Source organism: Brachyistius frenatus, unplaced genomic scaffold (assembly GCF_029030835.1).
Source record: "Brachyistius frenatus isolate BFR_SWC_R1_liver_20210118 unplaced genomic scaffold, ASM2903083v1 Contig_109, whole genome shotgun sequence".
NCBI lineage: Eukaryota > Metazoa > Chordata > Actinopteri > Embiotocidae > Brachyistius > Brachyistius frenatus.
The window spans coordinates 377,001-398,464 of record NW_027210708.1 but is presented as its reverse complement, the minus strand read 5'-3'; the positions used below and the strand labels follow the sequence as shown (position 1 = coordinate 398,464).

At 42.9% G+C, this 21,464-nt stretch overlaps 1 protein-coding gene across 1 annotated transcript in view; it reads left to right on the top strand.

The window, feature by feature from the left end:
- The window catches only part of synrg (synergin, gamma), a 39,067-nt gene extending 18,238 nt beyond the window's left edge, over positions 1-20,829 (top strand). The window contains 8 exon segments of the mRNA XM_069712336.1: positions 1,374-2,339; positions 7,551-8,102; positions 9,542-9,705; positions 9,818-9,871; positions 10,767-10,863; positions 13,239-13,387; positions 14,107-14,217; positions 20,657-20,829. Coding sequence (XP_069568437.1) covers positions 1,374-2,339; positions 7,551-8,102; positions 9,542-9,705; positions 9,818-9,871; positions 10,767-10,863; positions 13,239-13,387; positions 14,107-14,217; positions 20,657-20,788 — 2,225 coding nt within the window. The 3' untranslated portion in view covers positions 20,789-20,829.
- Positions 20,830-21,464: the final 635 nt, after the last annotated feature.

Sequence of the window (21,464 nt, the reverse complement as noted above, 5' to 3'; positions counted from 1 at the left end):
AAACCCGAGATTGCTCTCTGACTTTTCTCTGTGTGCTTTATTTTCAGTGTCATGTTGCAACATCCTGCGACAAAAAGATACAGACGTTTTTATAGCACACTGTACGTGTTCTCAGTGCAATAAATACGCATTTTAATGAGACATTTCTTTCACTATTGACTCTTGAGATTAAAGTGCTTCCACACTTGTTACCTTGTGGTGTACGTATCTGGACAAGGTGCGGTGATCTGTGCCTTGGAAGTGTGCCGTTCTTGAGGATATCTTTTTATTTTTTATTTTCTCCTCAGAAATCTGTATATGCAGGCAGATCTCAACACTCGATCCACTTCTTGTTATGACAGATAAAGCTTGAAGTGTGGGCCAGCGTGTTGTGGCTTCTTAGTGCTCCCAAAACAGTGTAGTCGTTTTCCTTATGTAAAATTACCTGTAAGAACCATGTCATTTGGATTCGCCGCACATTTTTTCTGAGTGTTAAAGTACCTTGCGGATGATGTACTTCAGTCTGGAACAGAGTTGTGATGTGAATGATAATGTGGAAGAAAATTTTTTTAGAAATTTAATATTACAGTACAGGCGGTGAAAACTACTTCAAAAATGTTGGATTTGATATTATACTAATCAAATCTTTGAATCTAATATTTACAAATTAGAAAAACTTAAATTTTAGTGAACATTGGGTCTACTCAGATGGACCTTATCAGATACATTTAAAGTGACGTGTAAACATGATATAGTAGATAGGTCTGGCTGTTTTTCTTACCTTTTTATTAAGTAAATTAGTGTTTATAGTCGATATGACTGATTATGTCCTCGTGTCATCAGATCCATCTTTTCCAAACCTTTCTGTCATGTCAGTAAATTGTGTTTTCATGTCATTTTCCGGACTGTCCCAAAAGAAGACCTCGTACATTTGCAACTGACATTCATTTCTGTGATAAACACAGGTAGTACAAAGTACATTTTCACGGTATCTCCCTATTTCTAATTAGTTTAAGACATTTGACACTTCAAAAAAAAATTGTTTTTTAGGATTTCCGGACATAAAGACACAAAATAACCTGTTCTGAAGGACTTTTCTGCCGAATGACTTTCATTGCATGGTGGTGGGGATGTATGAGTCTTTAGATGACTTGAGTTTTTTGTGCAGTGAAGTGTGCTCTTGTCCGAACGCTCTGCAGCTCACAGTTTATCTGAGAACCGAGAAGACCCTTCACAATGGTGCAGAAATACTAGTAATCCAGCTGTCTTGCAGGATTGTGAAATGACTGAATTGTGGCTGTTGCAGTTGAGAATTTTTCATCTCATGTCACTGTCCCATTATGTCTCTCTGCTCTGTCTTTTTCTGATCTTAAATTCCTCTCTTTGCTTCACAGGAGAAGGATTTGCAGATTTCAAGTCTGTCAGCGCTGATGATGGCTTCACAGACTTTAAAACCGCAGACAGCGTCTCCCCACTAGACCCATCAGATCAGGCCAAGATCTTTCAACCTGCCTTCCCCTCTGCTTTCCCAAACTCTCAGTCTCTCCAACAACTTCCGCAGCAACAGCCAGCAGTGTGTCTTTCTCAGCCCAAAAACCCCCTCAACATGGCCGACCTGGACCTTTTCTCCTCTATAGCTCCGTCTGTTCCCGCCCCCACTGAGACCAAACCCAGCACATTCCCCTCCGTGTCCGTGCCCCCCTCTCTAGTGCTCCTGCCCGGTGGAGCCAAACCTCCAGGAGGAGGTGCGGATGAATTTGGTGACTTTGCCCTTTTTGGCTCCTCCTCTGATAGACCACAAGCTTCAGCAGCAGCAGCAGGAGGAGGAGCTGCAGCAGCGCCTCAGGATGACTTTGCAGACTTCATGGCGTTTGGCAGTTCTGGTGGAGAGCCGAAAGGCGAGAGCAGCGCGGGGGTCCAAGGGGAGACCTCCGGCCAGCAGCGGCCTCAGCAGAGCTCAGACAAGTATGACGTATTCAAGCAGCTGTCTCTGGAGGGAGGCCTCGCCTACGATGACACCAAGGAGAGCGGCGGCGGCTCCTTCTCGTCTCTCAGGAGCGACACGGACGACTTTGCAGACTTTCAGTCCTCGAAGTTTTGCACGGCGCTCGGGGCTTCAGAAAAGACTCTGGTGGACAAGGTGGCCGCTTTCAAACAGGCCAAGGAAGACTCGGCCTCCGTCAAGTCCCTCGACCTGCCGTCCCTCGGCGGGAGCAGCGTGGGAAAGGACGACTCCGAGGACGCGCTGTCAGTGCAGCTGGACATGAAGCTGTCGGACATGGGCGGAGACCTGAAGCACGTGATGTCAGACAGCTCTCTGGATTTGCCGGGTCTCTCGGCCCACCAGCCCCCCGCTACAGGTGAGGAACTAGTGCGTCTGCTCTGGTGAGGCTCAGCACAGTCACACACAGTATTTATTCCAAGGCCAGCCAGCCTCTCCTCCTCAGTGGCCACCGGTGACCACAAAATAAAGTGTCAAAGGGCAAAGTAATGAGGTCCTCATGGAAATGAATCTGCTCCAACACTGTAGTCAGACATAAAAATACCTGAATAACATATCAGATTCAAAACGCATCATATTTTTCATCCCACATTTCATCATTCATCTCAACATACTTTATTTATTTATTTATTTTATTTATTTATTTATTTATTTATATCCTTAGTTTCTTTCTCCCGTCTTCTTCACCTGCACTTGACAGAGAGTTCCTGGCCCGTATGTCTCTTTTATTTATAAATGATGAGTGCCTGGTTCTGATGCGTTGGCAGTCAGAGTCCACAGACTCGCTCCCCGGCTGCCGTCGGTGCGACTCGGATAAGCTTCCTGTTGGTCGCCCTTCCCTTCGGTGTACCTTTAGCGTGTGCGCGCGTGTGTTGTCGACGTGTCGAGCAACACAAACGAGGTTCAGAATGCGGATGAGTACAGGAGGGAGTTAACGGTGATGCTCCTCCACAGGTTTCCGCACAGCAGACTGCAGTTTAACCAAAGGCATTATCTGTCAGCCATCCTTCACCCTTTTAAGCGTTGTGTGCTGAAAGCCCACCAGATAGTATAATTTTGATTAGCCGGGAATGAAATGTCACCGGTAATAGGGGAAGTTTTGCATGCATTAAAGTGGAAACAGATATAGTGAATTGTCTCACAATTAGGCGCATTATAACTGTTTGCACTGCAAATTTCAGACCCGAGTGCTTGAATGTGAGTGCATGCTTTTGGCCTCTTCGTGTCTGTTAGTTAGTGTATTACCCTGCAGTATTTTCAGACTAGCCATGCAGTAATATTTGGATTAAATGGCCCTCTAATGTTGAGACGTTTCAATAATAGGCTTTTTCTCTCCTACCTCACGTCCAAGAAACTGGAGTTAAAGTTTACCTAAAAGTTGTTATTGGGTCATTCATCAAAAGGAAATCCACCCGGTTTCCTTAATAATCAGGTGGTGTACATGTCAGCTCTCTTTCCCCCTCCTCTCTCCACTGCTCATCATTTATTCATCGAGCATCTCACCTTCCACAGCAAACGTTCCAGACCATTCTTTGGTGACGGCATGTGGTCGTTGTCAGGTGAAGGCTTTGCAATTCAAACATTTGCGGTTTTTGTTTTTTCTGAAAGCTCAGACACTTTTCCGCAGGTAGAGAAAGTGGAAAAAGTCTTCATCTGACAACAGTCATGCACATTTCCACATATCGGTTAATAATCAACACGTACATTTCATCCGAGGAATCGCTCATTTTTCCCTGGACTAGAGGAGACCATAAATGTAAACATCCCCATTGCCTTATTTCAGTTTCTGTGCAGCGGTCGGATTTTTGGTTTGAACCCAAACAATACTGAGAGCAAAGGAACAGTCCACGGAGCTGCAGCGAGACAGTCAGGCTGCTGATCGGGCAACCACGAGCCCGCTTTAACATCCATACATTCCTGAGAAACTTCTATGCTACTGTAACAGCGGTTTCCCTTTCACTCTTACTTATTCTTGTACTTGGAGAGGTTCGGGACGAAACCTGTTGTCAAAGTGTAGCAGGTCGAGCGGTTTGAGCACCTCACCATGCCTCGCACTGTGTTTCTGGACATGTATGTAATCTTAAAGAGACAGTATTTCTTTTGTGAGGTTCCTTTTGGATCTACAAAAGGAATCCGAATTTTTACTTTTTATCATCTGTGATACAGCAGCATGAATTTATCACGTGTGGCTCTCTACAGTCTGGTTCTCTGAGAACATGACGAAGTTTAGTATTACCCTTCCTGCCTTGCTTTTTGCTGCAGTGTGCCTGCCGTTTCAATTTGTGAAATTGACAAGAACATAAGACAAAATAAGCATTTTATGCATAACAGTATTGCAAGTTGTTTTTATCAAAGGAAAAATGTATACATACAGATTTAATAGTGTATTTTTCTTACAGGAATATGAACTCTTATTTCGAGACTAGAAAGACTCCTGGATCTCGTTGTGATTTGCCAACTGTGTAAATTAAATGTAGCCGACAGTATTTAGTGAGATTACAGTATTTTAGGTTAGCGTGGATCTAAACATCGATGTCTCCAGTAAACAATGACGTGATTTTATTTAAGGGATCGCAAGAGTTAGTGCACATCAGCCTGCTTTGACAAACAATCACTGTAGCGAGAGGAAAAGGATACTGTCTCTTTAAATCTGTTCCTGCATCTGTGATTGGATGTAACTAAGGCCCCTTTTTGGGATGTCAGGTGTAAGGATGGCCCTCCTTGTTTTCTGTAACCCTTTGAGTGCTTGATCACTTCACATGTTTACAAGCAGATTAATGCAGATATCATGATCTCTTCCTCTTATTTATTTATTTATTTATTTATTATCCTATTTTAAAATTGCCTAAATGTATAAAGATAGCAACCTTTTTAATTTGTGGCTATATGAAGTCCTCTCTGCTCCTAAAGTCGAGGTTACACTTTCCCTTCTTAAACCTAAAAGTGTTGATTTTTGGGTTGCTCTCCCACTTTTTCTGCTCAGGTCCTCAAAGGGTTCATGCTTCCTGCCTTGTTCTTTGAATTATCTTTTCAACCTGGCTTTCCAAGTGTTCTGTATTCGAAATCTTTTCCGGAAAAAAAAAAAAAAAAAAAACATCTGTTGCTTTACATCCTTATAGTAAAAACAAAGTTTGTCATCTCCCCAGAATAACTGATTCTAGTCTGTGAATGTGCCTTCTCATTCTGGTTTCTGCTTCTATATCCTCCTCGGATTATCTTTGTTTTACCTTCTCGCTGTTTGTTTTCTTCCTTCTCTCCTGACTCTGCATGCCCTTGTATTCCAAATGACTGAAATCTAATTTTACAAATGTTAGTTTGACAAACCTCTTGTAACGATAGACCTCTTTCACAGTACTTTGTGACCTTTCTCTCTTTCTCTCTACTCATGTTGTCGTAATAAATATTACTGTTGGTATTGCTGAAACGCGTACCGTCTTGTTTTCTCCTTTCTTTCTTGAGAGGCGTAACGTGGTCTAACGATACGAGGCGCTCACCGCTAGATCCTTGTCAATTTCACAAATTGCTTTTTCTATCTGAGGGTTCTGTCATGCAAATAGGAAGGCATCAGCAAGGTGAATTTGTGTTTGTGAGGGTGTGAAAGCAACCTGAATGCTAATGTGTTGACAAATGTGTGCAAGCCGTACAGCTGTCAGTCAGTATTAGTGATAAAGAAAGCGATCAAAACGCAGCGCGACAAATGGAGCAGATGTAGTGACATCAACGCTCTTTTATTGATGTCCTAAGAGCATCCGCCTTGAGACAAAATCCTTCAGGTTGCATTTAGTATATAGAGATCAGCTGTGATTATTGTGAGCACAGCTGTTTGTCACCAGTGAAAGCAGCGAGTGTTGTCGTGTTGCCAGGGAAGAGGAATCATCCACAGAAAAAAAAAAGAAGCAGCATAAACATGATTTACCTCGGACATAAACGCTGCTAGAGATCGTTTAAACAGGAAAAGGAGGATGTATTACTTCAACGTAGTCGGGAGGTTTAATGTCAGGATCATAAATGTACAGAAATCTGATGTGTGATCAGCGTCCATTCACAATACATATGATCCTCTTCTAGCAATGCAGCATAGGGGATGCATTCATAAAAATATATATATAAATATATAAATATATATATTTATTTTTTTATAAAGAAAAAAAATATAATTTTATGCATTCATTAAAAAATATAAATATATATATATTTTTATTTAAAAAATATATACATATATATATATATATATATATATATATATATTATTTTTTTTTATTTTTTTTATGAATGCATCCCCTATGCTGCATTGCTAGAAGAGGATCATATGTATTGTGAATGGACCCTCCAACACATAATTTTCACTTGAAATATGTAGAATTGTTTTTTTTAAATATACCCGCAATCACATATCATATATATATATATATATATATATATACTGCTTACATTTAAATGGTATCTTGTCACAGAAATAGTTTTAGCTGTATCTGTACAGATTGGGAGATATTTGTGAGATTGTGGCCTCCTTCCGAGTGCAATGGCGGCAAAGGGAATTTCATTTGTGGTGCTTGCGAGATTTAAAAATCCCCAAAACAATAGTCAGGATACTCCAAAAACCCTACAAAGGAGGGTCTTCTTAGGTTGCTTTCTCGCCTTCTTTCTTTGGTTCAAACCAAAACAGCCTCCGATCACGATCCAGCGCAAGGGACACAGATTTGGTCCGACCGAAGGAGGTGGTCTCGGTCCAGGTCAAACTGCAGTATGGTTCGGTTCATTTGCACTTTTTGGGACTTTTAGATCAATCACAGCGAGGCATGCTATCGTCACCCATTAAACGATAGAGGAAGAAAAAGAGCCAGAAGAGAAGCACAAATGAGCCTTAGTTGTAATTTGGTCCGATGGGCAAACAAAACGTCAACTTGGAAAAAAAACCACATAAAATGCTGAAACTTGTGTCTTATTTTCTGAGAGGAAAATAAGTGCTCGTAGTAAAGCCATGAGAATAATTGTAGAGTGGCAAAAAAAATTAATCTGTTCATAGATTTTTTTTTTTTTTTTTTTTCTCCTTTCAAACGTAAAACGCCACCAACGCAACTGAAAACACGGCAACATCAGACGCAACCAATCGGTTTCAAGTACAGGGAAGACGGAGGTGATGACGACAGTACGTCGGTGTGCTCGCAAAATTTCAGATTCCCGTACTGCTGTTCTACTCTACGGTCCAAATGTTTCTGTGTATTTTCTTTAAAATTGTGTGATCACCATGAAAACAAGACGTTTTAAAAAAAACAACATTTAAATAAAAACAAAAGGCTATCTACCTGCTGGGGATTACTAGAGTGAGGTGAGAAAAATGTTTTGTTATGTGGGTGAACTGGCCCTTTAAAATCTTTAAAAGACCTGACTGCCACTAGAAGAGAAGAGACATCACTCGAACTGTAGATAAGCGACATACTAATAATCCAGCAGAAGTCTCAGTCCCCCCCCGTCCCCGTCCCCGTCTAGGCTCATTCATCTCCCCCCTATCATGACAGCGTCTGTGCTATTCCTGGGAACCACCGGTATGTCTGTGTTGTCATTACAGAGGGAGACGACATGAAATTTGACCCCTTTGGGACGTCGGGCCTGAGCACCTTGGCCAGTTATGACTGGTCTGACCGGGAGGAAAGTCTGCCCGGTGAGACCAGAAAGCCGCCGGGCTTGGAAGGAGCTTCTCTTCCCTCTTTAGTCCCGACACAGAGGAAGGATCTGACCTTCGGCAGCACCGAGAACGTCACGAGTAGCTCGGTAGCCAAGTTCACCGCCTCCTTCGCTGCCGAGGACGGCTCGTCTGCAGATGACAAGTTCGAAGCCTTCGCTGACTTCGGCCCCGGGGAGCACGGCGGCGGAGACGACGAGGACGACTTCGGAGACTTCGCCAGTACTGTTTCCGAGAAGTCCGACTCGCCCGCTGCCACCGCCGAGGCCGGCTCGGAGGGAAACCAAAGCGAGGCCTCGGATGAGTTCGCCGCCTTCCAGGGCGACAAGCCGAAGTTCGGCAAGTCGGACTTCCTGAAAGCCAGCGCTCAGGCCAAAGTCAAGTCCAGCGAGGAGATGATCAAGAGCGAGCTGGCAACGTTTGACTTGTCTGTTCAAGGTGAGTCTTCATGTTGATCCGACTACATGTGAGCGCTGACTCGTCGATTAATCCATAGCAGTTACTCTGCAACTATTTGCAAATGTGCTTCCGGCTTCTCAAATGTTTTTATTTTCCTGCCTTTCTCATTCTGCTCTGTTCTGCTGTCTCGCTGCTCGTTAACTGAATGTCTTTCGGTTTTGAACATTTGAAGACATAACATGAGTTTCAGAGAACATTTGATTGGCGTTTTTCACCATTTTATGAGATTATCAACCGATTAATCAATAAGATAATCAGATGTTTATTATCTAATGATTATAAACATCATAAGCAGCTCCAAATTACCCGTTTATAAAACGTGTATAACATAACATATGCCTGTCATGTTGATTTATTTGTCTGACAAACTGTCTGAATCCAAATGATTTCAATTAGCTCTGATATTAAACAGAAAATCAGAAAATCTTCACATAAGACAAGCCGCCAATAATTGATTTTGTGCATCTTTTTTTCCAACAAATCATCTGTAATGTTGCCGACTAACCACTTAATTAAAGATGGTTTCAGCTCTAAAATAAGATCTTAATGTCCGAGGTTACATGTGTATGATCAAACTAGTGACAACTGTCCAGGTCCTTGAGCCATCCTCTCCCACCTCTCCCCCACACACTGGGCCCACCAGCTCTGTAATGAAGCCGTCAGACATTAGATGGTAGTGTTGAGATGACAGCTCTGCTCCGATGGCACCGACTGCTGAGATGGATTAGCCGACAAACAAATCCATGAGCAGAAATGAACCATATCCACTTAAAGGCTGTTCATTTTTATTTTTTTTAACTGCTGTTTGCTGGTGTTGTGGCCCACAGATCAATGATTACACTTTCCTTCACTGTGATAAAAGCCACATAGATTCATCTCCCCGTGCTGGAGTTCATTTGCGTGAAGAGAAGTGCTTCACTAACTCCTCTTCGTCCCGTGGAACAGTAATCTGATCATGACGAGGTTGTGTGAGTGGCTGTGGGTAAGATGGCGCACGTCTCTGTTGGGGGTTGAATACCTCTGTCTGGATGACCGTCACGCACACGCGCACGCACTGACTGCCAGCCCCACTGGAATAGTCTGGGCTCAGCATGTGTTTGCGGCTGTTTATTGTAGTATCTTGCCAGAATTTGTCCGTCTGTTTATTCGCAATGAATAATTCATATCTGCGTGTTTATGCCTCTTGTTTTGTTCGTAATTATTGTTTGTCACGCATTAAGTATTTACTCACGCCGTCCCTGTCTGGGAGGAATTAGCCACAACAGAGTGGAAGTATAAAAATGGCAAACAAACAGGTGCATATCTCAAATTAAGCCATCACTAATTTGAGTTGCTGAATTGACTAAAAACAACACAAAAGGCTTTATACATGTCTTTGTGGTTCTTCATCTCCATCTTCTCTCCTGTCGGTTCCTCAGGCTCCCACAAACGCAGCCACAGCCTGGGGGAGAAGGAGATCGGGCGTTCGCCGCCGTCTCCGGCTCCAGAGCTGCCCTTCAGAGACCGATCCAACACCCTGAGTGAGAAGCCCGCCCTGCCCGTCATCAGGGACAAGTACAGGGACCTGACGGGGGAGGTGGAGGTGAGGAGCGCCCCCACCTCCAAAAAAAAAAAAAAAGTAGAAAAACGTTCCTCTGTTGCTTCTGTTTTGCCTTTGTGTTCGTTTGAGATAATCTGGTGCTGTGTTGTTGCAGGAGAGCGAGCGCTACGCATACGAGTGGCAGAGGTGTCTGGAAAGCGCTCTGGAGGTTTGTATTTGCTTTGTCTTGTGTCCAATCTCATCCCATGGCGAGACTAAATTGTGAGAGGCTGAACAAATGGAGTTGAACAATTAAGATAACCAAAAGGGACTGAAATGTTTTCTAACAAGGACTTTTTTCTTATCACGTATGCCTTGCCATAAAAAAATGTTTTTCCCCCAGCAAATATATCTTGAGGATTTGGAGTTTTTTAAGTATCTCCAAAAAATGGGAAAGCTGCACAACACACAATTACAATAAACTGTCTTGCTTATTGCTGAAATGTTTATTAATGTTGGGTTTTGTTTGGTTTGGCACTTTAAATATTCAAGATGTCAGAGATGAATATCCATTCTATCTAAGGTATCCATTTTTTTGTAACTTGTTTTTATGTTGTTGGTCTCTCACCACACTTCCACTGCATAACAACAATGTCTACTCAGCATAAAGGAATGGAAACACTTTAGTTGTTGATCTCTGACTGTTTTTATTGTTTGCTTACATTCTTCTCTATTCCTCCTAGATATTTTTTATTTTGTTTTGGCGGTTTTCTTTTGTCTGTAAAGTTTATTGGGACCATGCTACATGGTGATTTTACACTCGCGGGGGGAGGCATTTAATTGAATATTCCAGCAGAAAGTGAGGGTGTGTGCAAGAGTTTTCTCATTCAAACTGTCAACACGACGTGTCAGTGCCAGAAAAAGTGGGCGGTTATCTCTTGGCACCAATTTTTTTCTCTCAAAATTTTCATCAGGACTTGTCAAAAAGACAGACACTCCTTGGCAAGCGTGAGAATTGTGCCGTATGTCAAAATGCCGGCCGCATGTTTCTACGCTAGTGATGATTACGATGAACGAAAACCGTGTGTAGGATGTAACGCCGGCTTCTGTCTCTCCACATGAAGGTCATCACCAAAGCCAACAACACCCTGAACGGCATCAGCAGCTCGACCGTCTGCACTGAGGTCATCCAGTCTGCTCAGGGGATGGAGTACCTGCTGGGTGAGGAAGCACACACACCACTATAAACACACCAGGGGCCTTATTTATTTATTTATTTAAGGACGTCGAAAGACGTCAGTGTGCTCAAGAAAATCACGTGTTTTTCGTGTGTTTGCACGCACAGCTGTGCAGTCGTCAATGATAAATCAGGAGTATTTCATGTGGCTCATTCAAACACCCCAAATCCAACATGTATGGGAAACCACTTCCCTTAAATATGAAACGAATTGCTTTAACAATTGGTAAGCCTTCCCTGACAGGAATCATTCCTGAAGGGGATACCTGCCACAAAGCACAAAGGAGGCACCACCACCACAAAGAAACTCTTCTATTTAATCAGCCGTCATCATTTTGGAGTTGTACCGCCTATTCGTCATATTAACAGAACTGAAAAATGTAATTTTATTCAACGGTTACTGTTGTCTTAGCCTAGTGCAAACCTGACTCAAAATCACTGCGTGAATATATATATATATGTGTGTATATACCAATCAGCCTAGACAGCAGCGAAACGAGTGTGTGCATGAGTATGGACTTTATAAGCTCTCCTCTTTACTGAGGTAACTTTTATTGTGATCTGCAGGCTTGTGCATGAAATCTAAAAGTTCTATTTTGGCATCTCCAGAATGTGCGAATGCGAGTTGATGGAAGATCACTCATCACCTGCTCTCCTTCAAAATGTGCTCTGTGTGTCGTGGCAGTTTCTTTTCTTCCTCCAGTGAGGCAAGTTCAGCCTTCGGCCTGGAACACACTGCCTGCCTGGTGTGTACGTTACCCGTCAAGTGCAGCTCAGCCGCGTCTTGGTTGTGTGTGTGTGTGTGTGTGTGTGTGTGTGTGTGTGTGTGTGTGTGTGTGTGTGTGTGTGTGTGTGTGTGTGTGTGTGTGTGTGTGTGTGTGTGAGAGAGAGAGAGCTAGCTAGCTAGCTAGCTGCAGGTTCTACAACTGAATCATTAAGTTTCTCTTTGTTTTTGACCATCTGTAAAACTAGATGATGCCACGCGGCAACACACACACACACACACACACACACACACACACACACACACACACACACACACACACACACACACACACACACACACACACACACACCACGCAGATAGAGTGCGCCATAGTCTCCATTGTTCCTGGCAGCCTGTACATGGGAAATGGTTTTATAATTATAAAGCACCTTTTTACCTTTTTTCACGTGGACTGACAAATGCCTTTGTCTATATTATTTCTAACAATCTGTAAATGGCGTGTCATTATATATTGCCTTTTATATTTTAGAGGTTCGCAAAGTGCTTTGCATCTCGACTGCCAAAAGTGGACAAATCACTCTACATTCAGAGATAAAACCTGAATTGTGCTTCTATAATGAACAATTATGATGAGTGGTTTGGAGTGAGCGTGTGTTTGGTAAGTGTCAAGGATATTCTATTGTTTAGACCTGACATACTGTGAGACTCCTCTGATTCTCTGGTGAAAAGACACCCCGACCCCAGGAACTAACTATCATGATAAGTGTTGATTATGGCCACACTGGAGACAACCAGTCTTAACTCTCTATCTGACAGTATTCAGCCAAAGACACATTGTTATCCTTATCTTAAGGTTAGGTTAGGTTAGGTAGTTACTTTATTAATCCCCGAGAGGAATTTTTTTTTCCCGCTACAGCAGCATACAGAAGCAATAAGATAATATAAGATAACCAATGTGTTCCTTATCGTTGAGCCTTTGTGAGAGTACCAACAGAGAGGTTTAGCATCCGGGCACGACCACACCTTGTGTCGTCTCTCCTCGATCGAGCTGCTGCCAATAAACATCACTGCGTTGTCGCCCAGAACGGTCTCCTCGGCCTTCTTCGCCTCATCTCCACGATTTCAATCACAGTACGTCTCGGCGTAACTACCTTCTCCATGAGGGGAAGTCTGCAGACACATGGTCAGAATGTACACACTCTCTCACACACACACACACACACACACACACACACACACACACACACACACACACACACACACACACACACACACACACACACACACACACACACACACCAGGAAATATTGATAAATCACGTTCTATGCATGGACACGTTGATAAATGAGGACGAGCGGTGAAGTGTGAGCCTGCTAGAGGAGCCCGTGTGTGGCCTGACACCCTCTGAAGGACACGAAGGGGACGAGATTACAACGAGTCCGGTGTGATGGCTTATCTCTGCCTGGTCTGACAAGATCCTGCTCCCTCATTGTTTCTCTCTGCTTTTAACGAGAGGCAAACATGTCACAGTTGAAGCACTCGACACAGTCCGCCTCTTGAAAATGAAACGCAAAAAGTGCAACAAAAGGTGTATTTTCGTGACGCGTGTGCTCGTGTGCTTTGTCTGTCAGGTGTGGTGGAAGTGTACCGCGTCACCAGGCGTGTGGAGCTGGGCATCAAGGCCACCGCAGTTTGCTCCGAGAAGCTGCAGCAGCTGCTGAAGAACATCAGCCGCGTGTGGAACAACCTCATCGGCTTCATGTCGCTGGCCAAGCTCGCTGTAAGACACTCAGACACTTCAACCAGCCGGAGCACAGATACAGAAGTAACACACAGCTGCCTCCTGTTATAACCACCGACGTGTTCAAGTACAGCGACATAAATACACATGATAATAGAGCATCGAGGGGTAATTCACTGGACAACTTCTGCCAACAGCATGATGAAGTGGAGGTGAATCCGGTATTGTGTATCCATTAAGTTAAAATCAATGACGCATTGATTTGCATGTGACGCAGCTGGAGTCTTTTTGTCGGCCGGTGTTCGGATTGACAGGGATGAAAAGGACTATAGATTTATTTGTTCAGCTGTCTGCTAGCGTCTGAAAGCGAGAGGAGGAGGGCCGTCCTCACTCGCAGAGCCTGCAGAGGAGGAACACTGTTTTTTTAGAAGATAAAACTCACTCGGTACCTCGAGGAAGGCGATAGAAACAAAATGCAACAACTGTTTAATTAAAGGATGCAGGCAGATTTTTGTTTTAAAAGGAGAAAGATATAAATGGCATTTTTAATTTTTTCCATTTTATTTGGTCCCCGTCGTCAAAGTCATGCAAAGTCTTAATTAGAAGTTGGTGATGCTCTGAGATATTTACTGTAAGCAGACTTGTCACTGCCGTTATTATAAGAATAGAAATAGCCTGCAGCAAGATGTAAAATGTGTTTGTGTGGTTTTCTTGGTGTGTGTGTGTGTGTGCGTGTGCGTGTGCGTGTGCGTGCGCAGCCTGATGAAAGCTCTCTAGATTTCTCCTCCTGTATTCTGAGGCACGGCATCAAGAATGCAAAGGAGTTGGCTTGTGGGGTTTGTCTGCTCAACGTCGACGCTCGCAGCAAGGTTTGTACACACACACACACACACACACACACACACACACACACGCAGTGACTGTTAGTGGATGCATTTTTACATTAATAATGTGGTCCAACACGGCGGGTAACAACTGACAATTCTTTGACTCTGAAACATTTTGCAGAACAAAGAAGAAAGCTCTATTGGACGTCTGTTTAAAAGAGTATGTGACAGTCAACTGTCATCCAAACCTCATTTCTCTCTTTCCCACTGGTGACCTCGGGGGCGGGGGGGCTCTCACCGACGAGCCCAAGTGACAGCATTCACTCCTCTCCACTGCTCTTCTCTTACAGAAAAACAACAGTTTTCTGCTGGGACACGCAACAAAACATTAAAAACGCAGAAAGCGTCAGATAGAAATTAGGCTCCGCCCACTTTTGGCACTGCTGCTAGGCCTGTCAAGTTTTTCCTTCTCGCAGGGCACTTAAATCAGGTCAGTTTATTTGTAAAGAGTGCACATCATACGTTAGACAGAATTAAAACACATCGGATTGAATTAAAACCAGCCAAAATTTGTTTTATTTAAAACAAAAATTAAGACATAAGATAATATACAACACCTTAGTGTAAACATGAGCAGTCATTAATACTGTTCAAAATAAAATTACAAATTGGGTGAGAATAAATATGTTTTCAATCGGGATGTAGAGAGATGATGCAGATAGAAACAGGCAGATTTACCTGTTAAATTCTTAATAAAACTCGCATCTTACTTTATTTAAAAATATTTAATCAGTTCTTTCCTCTTTCAGATCACACTCTATCGATCTCTTTAATATGCCAGATCTGTGTCGTAATAACGCCCCGCGATGAGAAGAAAGTCGAACCTTGATAGGCCTGCTGTGCCTGGTTACAGTTGCTAAGCTGAGATTGATCAGTCACTCTTTAGGATTTAAATATGACCGAGAGGTTGTGGAAGGATAACGATGTGCGCTCCAGAAATAAGTGAGAGAGAGGTGAGTTGTCACTTTGGCACCTCAGGGTGTGATTTTTTTTTTTCCACTCTGGGTTTGGTTCTTCAAGGTCACGGGGGTCGTTACTTTCTCTTGGAAGGGTTTCATTTTCTCTTCCGTCACCTCCATCTCGGGGACATGGCTCATCTCGCCCCTCTCTGCTAACAGCCACCGGTGTTTCTAATAACTGTACAGTGACTCTACATCTTCCTCCTGGCCTCCGTTGGCTGTTATTTTCCTCACCGTGGGCCGTTAACGGTACTCCTGGACTGTGCGTTTTTAAGGGGGACGGGATGGTGCCGTTGATTGTTGCCTGCGATCGCTCGGCTGCTCAGCCACATCCAGATGGATGGAGCAGGCGAGATGCGGCCGACTGAGAGGCACCTAGGCAACAAGCAGCAGATGTGGCTTACACATAAGTCATAAGCAGGGAGTAATAATAGACCTGCACACTCCAACACACACTCTCTCACCTCTCACTCCCATGTGCAGGGAGGCAGCCTGAAATTAATGCAGTTTTATTTTGACTCTGTGCCACTAGCATGAGATTAATACACCCATCTTTTAATTATATTTTTGGCAGAGCCACACTGGTGAGGATACATAAAAGCCAAGTGGAAAATAGCATCTCCTTTGAGCATAATGAAGTGAAAGAGCAGCTCTGGCTCCACCAGACAGCACTGATTGTTGCATTGTCCTTCAATGGAAAGGTGCTGGTTTGTTTTTCAATCAGAGGTACAGCGCGGCGGAGATGTTGATGTGGCAACAAAGAAACGTGAAGTATGCTCGACAACAGATGAGCTCAGCGGCTCCTGTTCAATTCATGCTTTGAATCCGTTTTCTAAAATGATTCTGTGAAAATCCCTATGGTCAGCCTCACCTCGTTCCTGTTGGACCGGTGTTTCTGGGGCGCTGCACTCCCAAGTCTTCTTCGTTTCCTCTTCAGGTCAGGAGGCAGCGATGGGCGGCTGCCAGCAGCTTCGTCTCTTCTCACTGTGTCACTCAAAGGCAGCGGCAGATATGAGTTTCATCTTAAGTGATATCTTTTAGCTAATGATGCTCCTCTTCCAAACGATAGATGCTAATTTAGGCAATTATAGGGAGAAGCACTGGAAATGAGTTAAAGTTGAATAATTTAGCATTTCTGGCTATTTATATTAATGCAGGTTTCTGGAGAGCCTCCAGATTGATAATCAAGTCGGATGTGTGGAGCTCTGACAGCAGCAGTTTGTTCTGTGAATTTTTCATCTCTTCAGTATTTCAGTATATGGATCTGCTGTCAAGCTGCCCATCTCTGTCCCAACACACTTTAATATGGTCAACATCAGCAGGGCTCCTACACAGATACAGGAAGTGCCTCTCTGAAAAGGTTTAAAGGTAAAGAAGAAGGAACGTGAATCTGCAGTTTCTGGCCGATTTGTCCCGTAACGAATGCTTTTCTTATGAAATGTAGACGAATCTGGTGCCTCTGTCATTACCGTGGTAGCAGAGATGGTTCCTTTATGATGAAACATGAACGTCGACATAAGTAAAAAAAAAAAAAAAAAGATGCAGCGTCGAGGACAAAGTCGAGCGTGTCCGAATTTTAAAAAAAAACTTTTTTTTACCTGCATAGTTTGACAGATCCTACAACACGTTCCCTCTCGTCGACCAATTGGACGACACATAGTGCCTCCGTAGCCTCCCCGACGACACAGGAACTCACACATGGACGTGAATAATGATTGGTCCAGGTCATACTTGCAGTGTTGCTGTTCTCCCGACAAAGTCACGGCAAGAGTTCACATCACATTTATGGCCTAATCTCACATAGTTGCCATCGTGAAAGGCAAATATCTCATTTAGTTTGAGCCCTGCATTAATTATTCATAATCATTTTATAAATGATTATAAAAGTAAAAATAAAACAATTTATAAAATATCCCAAGTATCATTTTCTGTGTTTTGTTCTGTAAAAAAAAAAAAAGTTTCCAAATCAGTTTATTTTGGACAATCTGCACATCGATACAGATATCGGCCGATATAGATACGGATTTTATGAAACGGATGCTTTTACTCTTCTGTTATTCACCAAACTGTCATCTTGTTGTTGGAGCAGCTGAAAACATCACTGCCTATAAAAGCTCTCTGATAAAACTGGAGTAGATTTTTTTTGTGGAAGTTTTTAAACTATAACCTTTATTTGAATGACATTTGATGACTGTATTTTTAACATAATAATGAGTCTCCACAGGATATATTTCTTAACGAGCAAACACTGGTTTAGGAGTGAACTACCATCGCAGTAATGGTGGCCAGATTCATCTATAAATGATAAAAGTGGACAAACTGCTGTGATCTGCAATTTATACTTAACATCAATCTGGCCAAAACGTCTTGAATTCTGAGATAGAAAGTGTGCAGGAGCCCCGAAGGTATTAACTTTGTCTCTATAGTGTTTGAAACGGGGTTTCTTTGAACATGCCTCACCGTTCTGACTGCTCTTGTGCTTACAGGCATTGACTAAAGACAGTGACAGGAAGTTGAGGGTAATTATGCCTCATTTATTTTTGACTCATTTGAAAAGCAGATTGTCATATGACCCAAACAAATAGTGGCCCAAGTAGAATCGCTAACATTTCCACGCAGCTCCAAAGGGCCGGCGAATGAGTCTCCGTTTTATCCGTCAGCTTCAGCTCAGGAGCCTGGACAACATTGTTGTTCTCGGGAGTAGAGTCACCGGTGGCTGTCGGTCCAAAAGGCTCAAATAAAAGGCAGGTGAAATTATCCTCCGTTCGCCGACATGCAGCTGAAGTCTGAAGAGAAAGCTCGAGAGTTTGAGCGGGAAAGCGAAGGGAAGAAGTATCACAGCGAGTCTTTGTGCGACCACCCTTTCATTCGGACTCTTCTCTCCCGCCAACGTTTTCAGGTCCGGCAATCCTGAGTGCAGGTTTGTTGAAACAAGTAGGCCAGGGCACAAAAGAGCTCTGAAAGGAAATGGCTCTGCTTTAGAAATGTGAACGTGTGAGAAAATGCCAAAAGTAGAAATGTGCACTCAGGCAGGTGGAGATGTATTTGACTTAATGGTGTGTTGTGTTGTTTTCTTCTTTTTTTTTTTTTGTGCGCGGCCGTTGCTTTTCTGCATGCGGCTCCCCTCTGCTTCTGTGTGGGAGGCTATGATTCACTGCACATGACTCATTCCTTTCTGCGGCTTCAGCTCCATTATTTCACCAGGGATGCAAACTCCTCAACTGCACATCACACACATCAGCATCTCCTGAGTTCACACACACACACACACACACACACACACACACACACACACACAGCGTTGCAGCTGGGCCCCGTGGAAATGACAACGTGCACCGCAGCCCTCGTGCGACGGTCAGATGGCCACGTTTCATTTTCTGAGCAGCGACAGTTCGGGAAAAGTTATTCAGGCAGAAAATCAAATCATATTATGAAGCCAACAGTTGGTCTGTGGGAACTCTTCTCCTTTAGTCTCCAAGAGAGTAAATGCAGTGAGCCGTATTGGCTCGAAAGGACCACAGGCAGAGATGGAAATACATCACACGTTCTCTGAGGAACTTCACTGGGAATTGTTCAGCTGTTGGAGCTCCATCTTGCAGATATGTTGGGTTACTCTCAGCTCACCTGACCAATTTCTCGTCTGCTCTCATGTTTAATCCTGCTGGTAAATCACGCCCTCTAATTAGTCTCGATTTATTTATTTTTTAAATCATAAATTTTTCAGAGATTTTTTTTTTTTTCCTCGATTTTCCTTTTATTTCCCATAAGAATTACAGACATGGCTTCATCTGATTAAACATACAGCCTTAAAGCCGAGCTTGTCTTCATGCCTCTGTCACTTGATTGAGATAAATCAGCATGAAGATACATTTCAGTGTTCAAAAGAGGTTATTTAGGATTTCAGACTAAAACTTTGTCATCTTGAAGTCCAGATTACATCTTTTTTTTAAATTGTATTAGAACTACGTTTTGTAAGGAAACAATTGACTTGTGTTAATCACAGCTCTGAAAACGGAATCTTTAATGCATATTTTGTCTGTTAGGAGATGCTTTGTAAAGTAGCTTTGTCTGAGGTCTCTAAATGTCACGCTGTGTATATATTTTTTTTATTTTTATTCCACCACTCCGAGACCTCCACAAATTTGAACATAGAACAGCGTAGCTGTGTCACAGCATGGAGGATCCTTCGCTTTAACTTCACAGCAGCTTTCTTCCAAACCATCTCTGTCAATCTTTAGATGTATTTATTCTTGGCAACCAGTCAGTCAGGTTGAGAAGTGAGGCGTTCACAGCATGTTGCTATGTGGGGCGCACCGCACTTGCGTAGACAGAAATTTGTACCCATTAAGTCATTTTTATATGCAGTCTTTTTAAACATATGAGAAACTTTTCCCAGCAGGTGTTGCCTCCAGACTCGTGCGTACGTACTTTTATATACAGCCTTATTTGTTCCCCATAAATTTGACAAAAAAATGTCGCGTGCGCTTGTCTGTTCAAGTTTCAAGTCCATGGTGAAACCACAAAAGCACAAAAATGCACGTCGCCGGTGCTGATGTTGATCAAGCAACATAACTTTGAATACTTGGTTCTTCAGAGGTTCTAACTCGCCCTGCTCGGTGAACATCGCTGTACTGAGCTCTGGTAACGCGCAGCACGAACAGACTCGGCACTTTTTTGACTCCACCTCATGCGTATTGTTTGAACTAGTTTTAAGAGGCACATTAATCATAGCTCTGTTTTAGGAGTGATTCTTACCTCCGAAGCGTAATTCTGGTTAATTTTACGCTGGCGTAAATGACAAAAGGACGGCGCGAAACGGGGAAAGAAATCCAACTACTGTGCAGCTTTTCAAACCAAAGGGATTTTTACACGAATCATTAAATGTTTGTTTTTGAGTCGGAAACAGAAATTGCCAACTGGATTTAGCATCTTCATCGGGCTGTACTCGCCATCTGACCGAATCACCTGGATATCCATCTGCTCACACCAGTTGTTCCCTCGATATAGGCTGTTTTAGGAGACTCCTCATTTCCCTGAGTCTCAAGAACACAGGTGCTAAATTAGCACAGAGCCACAGTAATAGGTAGGTAGGTAGGTAGTTACTTTATTAATACCCAAGGGGACATTTATTTTGCTACAGCAGCATTTATAGATACAGGAAAGCAATAAAATAACAGTAAAAAACTATTAAATATAAAAATGCACAGTATATACAGTACAGTATATATATATATTTTGTTTTAATATTTAAACAAACAAGAAACACAGACAACAGCAAATACGGCAGGTTGAAATGAACTACAATCAATTCTTACGTCGTAAACTAAATCTTGATACCACTAATGCTGTAGGTGGAGAAGAGGAAATAAATATACCCGCACATCTGCGAGTATATTTCCTCCTCTTGGTGTCCTCTTGAGGGGTTTATTGTCTCTTAATATTTCACCCTTTCGCCCGATCAGGCTTTCAACTCGGAGACGGACAACTTCAAGCTGCTGTACGGGGGCCACCAGTACCACGCCAGCTGTGCCAACTTCTGGATTAACTGTGTGGAGCCCAAACCCCCAGGCCTCATCCTGCCTGACCTGCTCTGAGCTGCCATGGTAACGGGGCACTGGCTAATTGCCATCAGATAGGTGGGATGTTTAAAGTCACTGGATCCCTCAGTATTTATTTGACCCTGAAATCTCTTGTTTGTCGAACCCAGTTGTCACTCAGACTGCGTTCACCTGATCTTTTCTCGAAATATTCACCATCTACAGCGTTACTGTTACCCTCGTACTCGTCCATACAAAGCACATAAATCATATAGGTCAGCTGTGGAGGCCGTCTTTAAATCTATTACTAATGCTGCTTGATTTCTATGTTTATCACTGAGGAAATACTGTCCGTCACTTACTAAATAATCACTCATCAGTGAGTTGTATTTAAATTATTAGGTGTGCAATATCATTAACAAACACTCGTCTGTCTGTTAACAGCTTGACTTTTTAATGTCCCTTGTTGCTTTGCTTCTGATTGAATTTTATTCATGACTTTTTTCCCATTGACCCAGACGTGTTGAATCATAAGTCTACTATTGTACTTGAATTATATTTGTGGCTCTGTTTGTTGAAACTCTGTGGCTGTTATGGTTTTAATAACTTTTGGAAAATCTTTAACATTCGAACCATCACTGCTCCGCCGGAAGGCAGCGGCCTCTCTTTTTATGCATTCTGTTGAATTAACTGCTTTGAATGTCTTTTGCACTGCTGGGAGGAAACTTCAGCA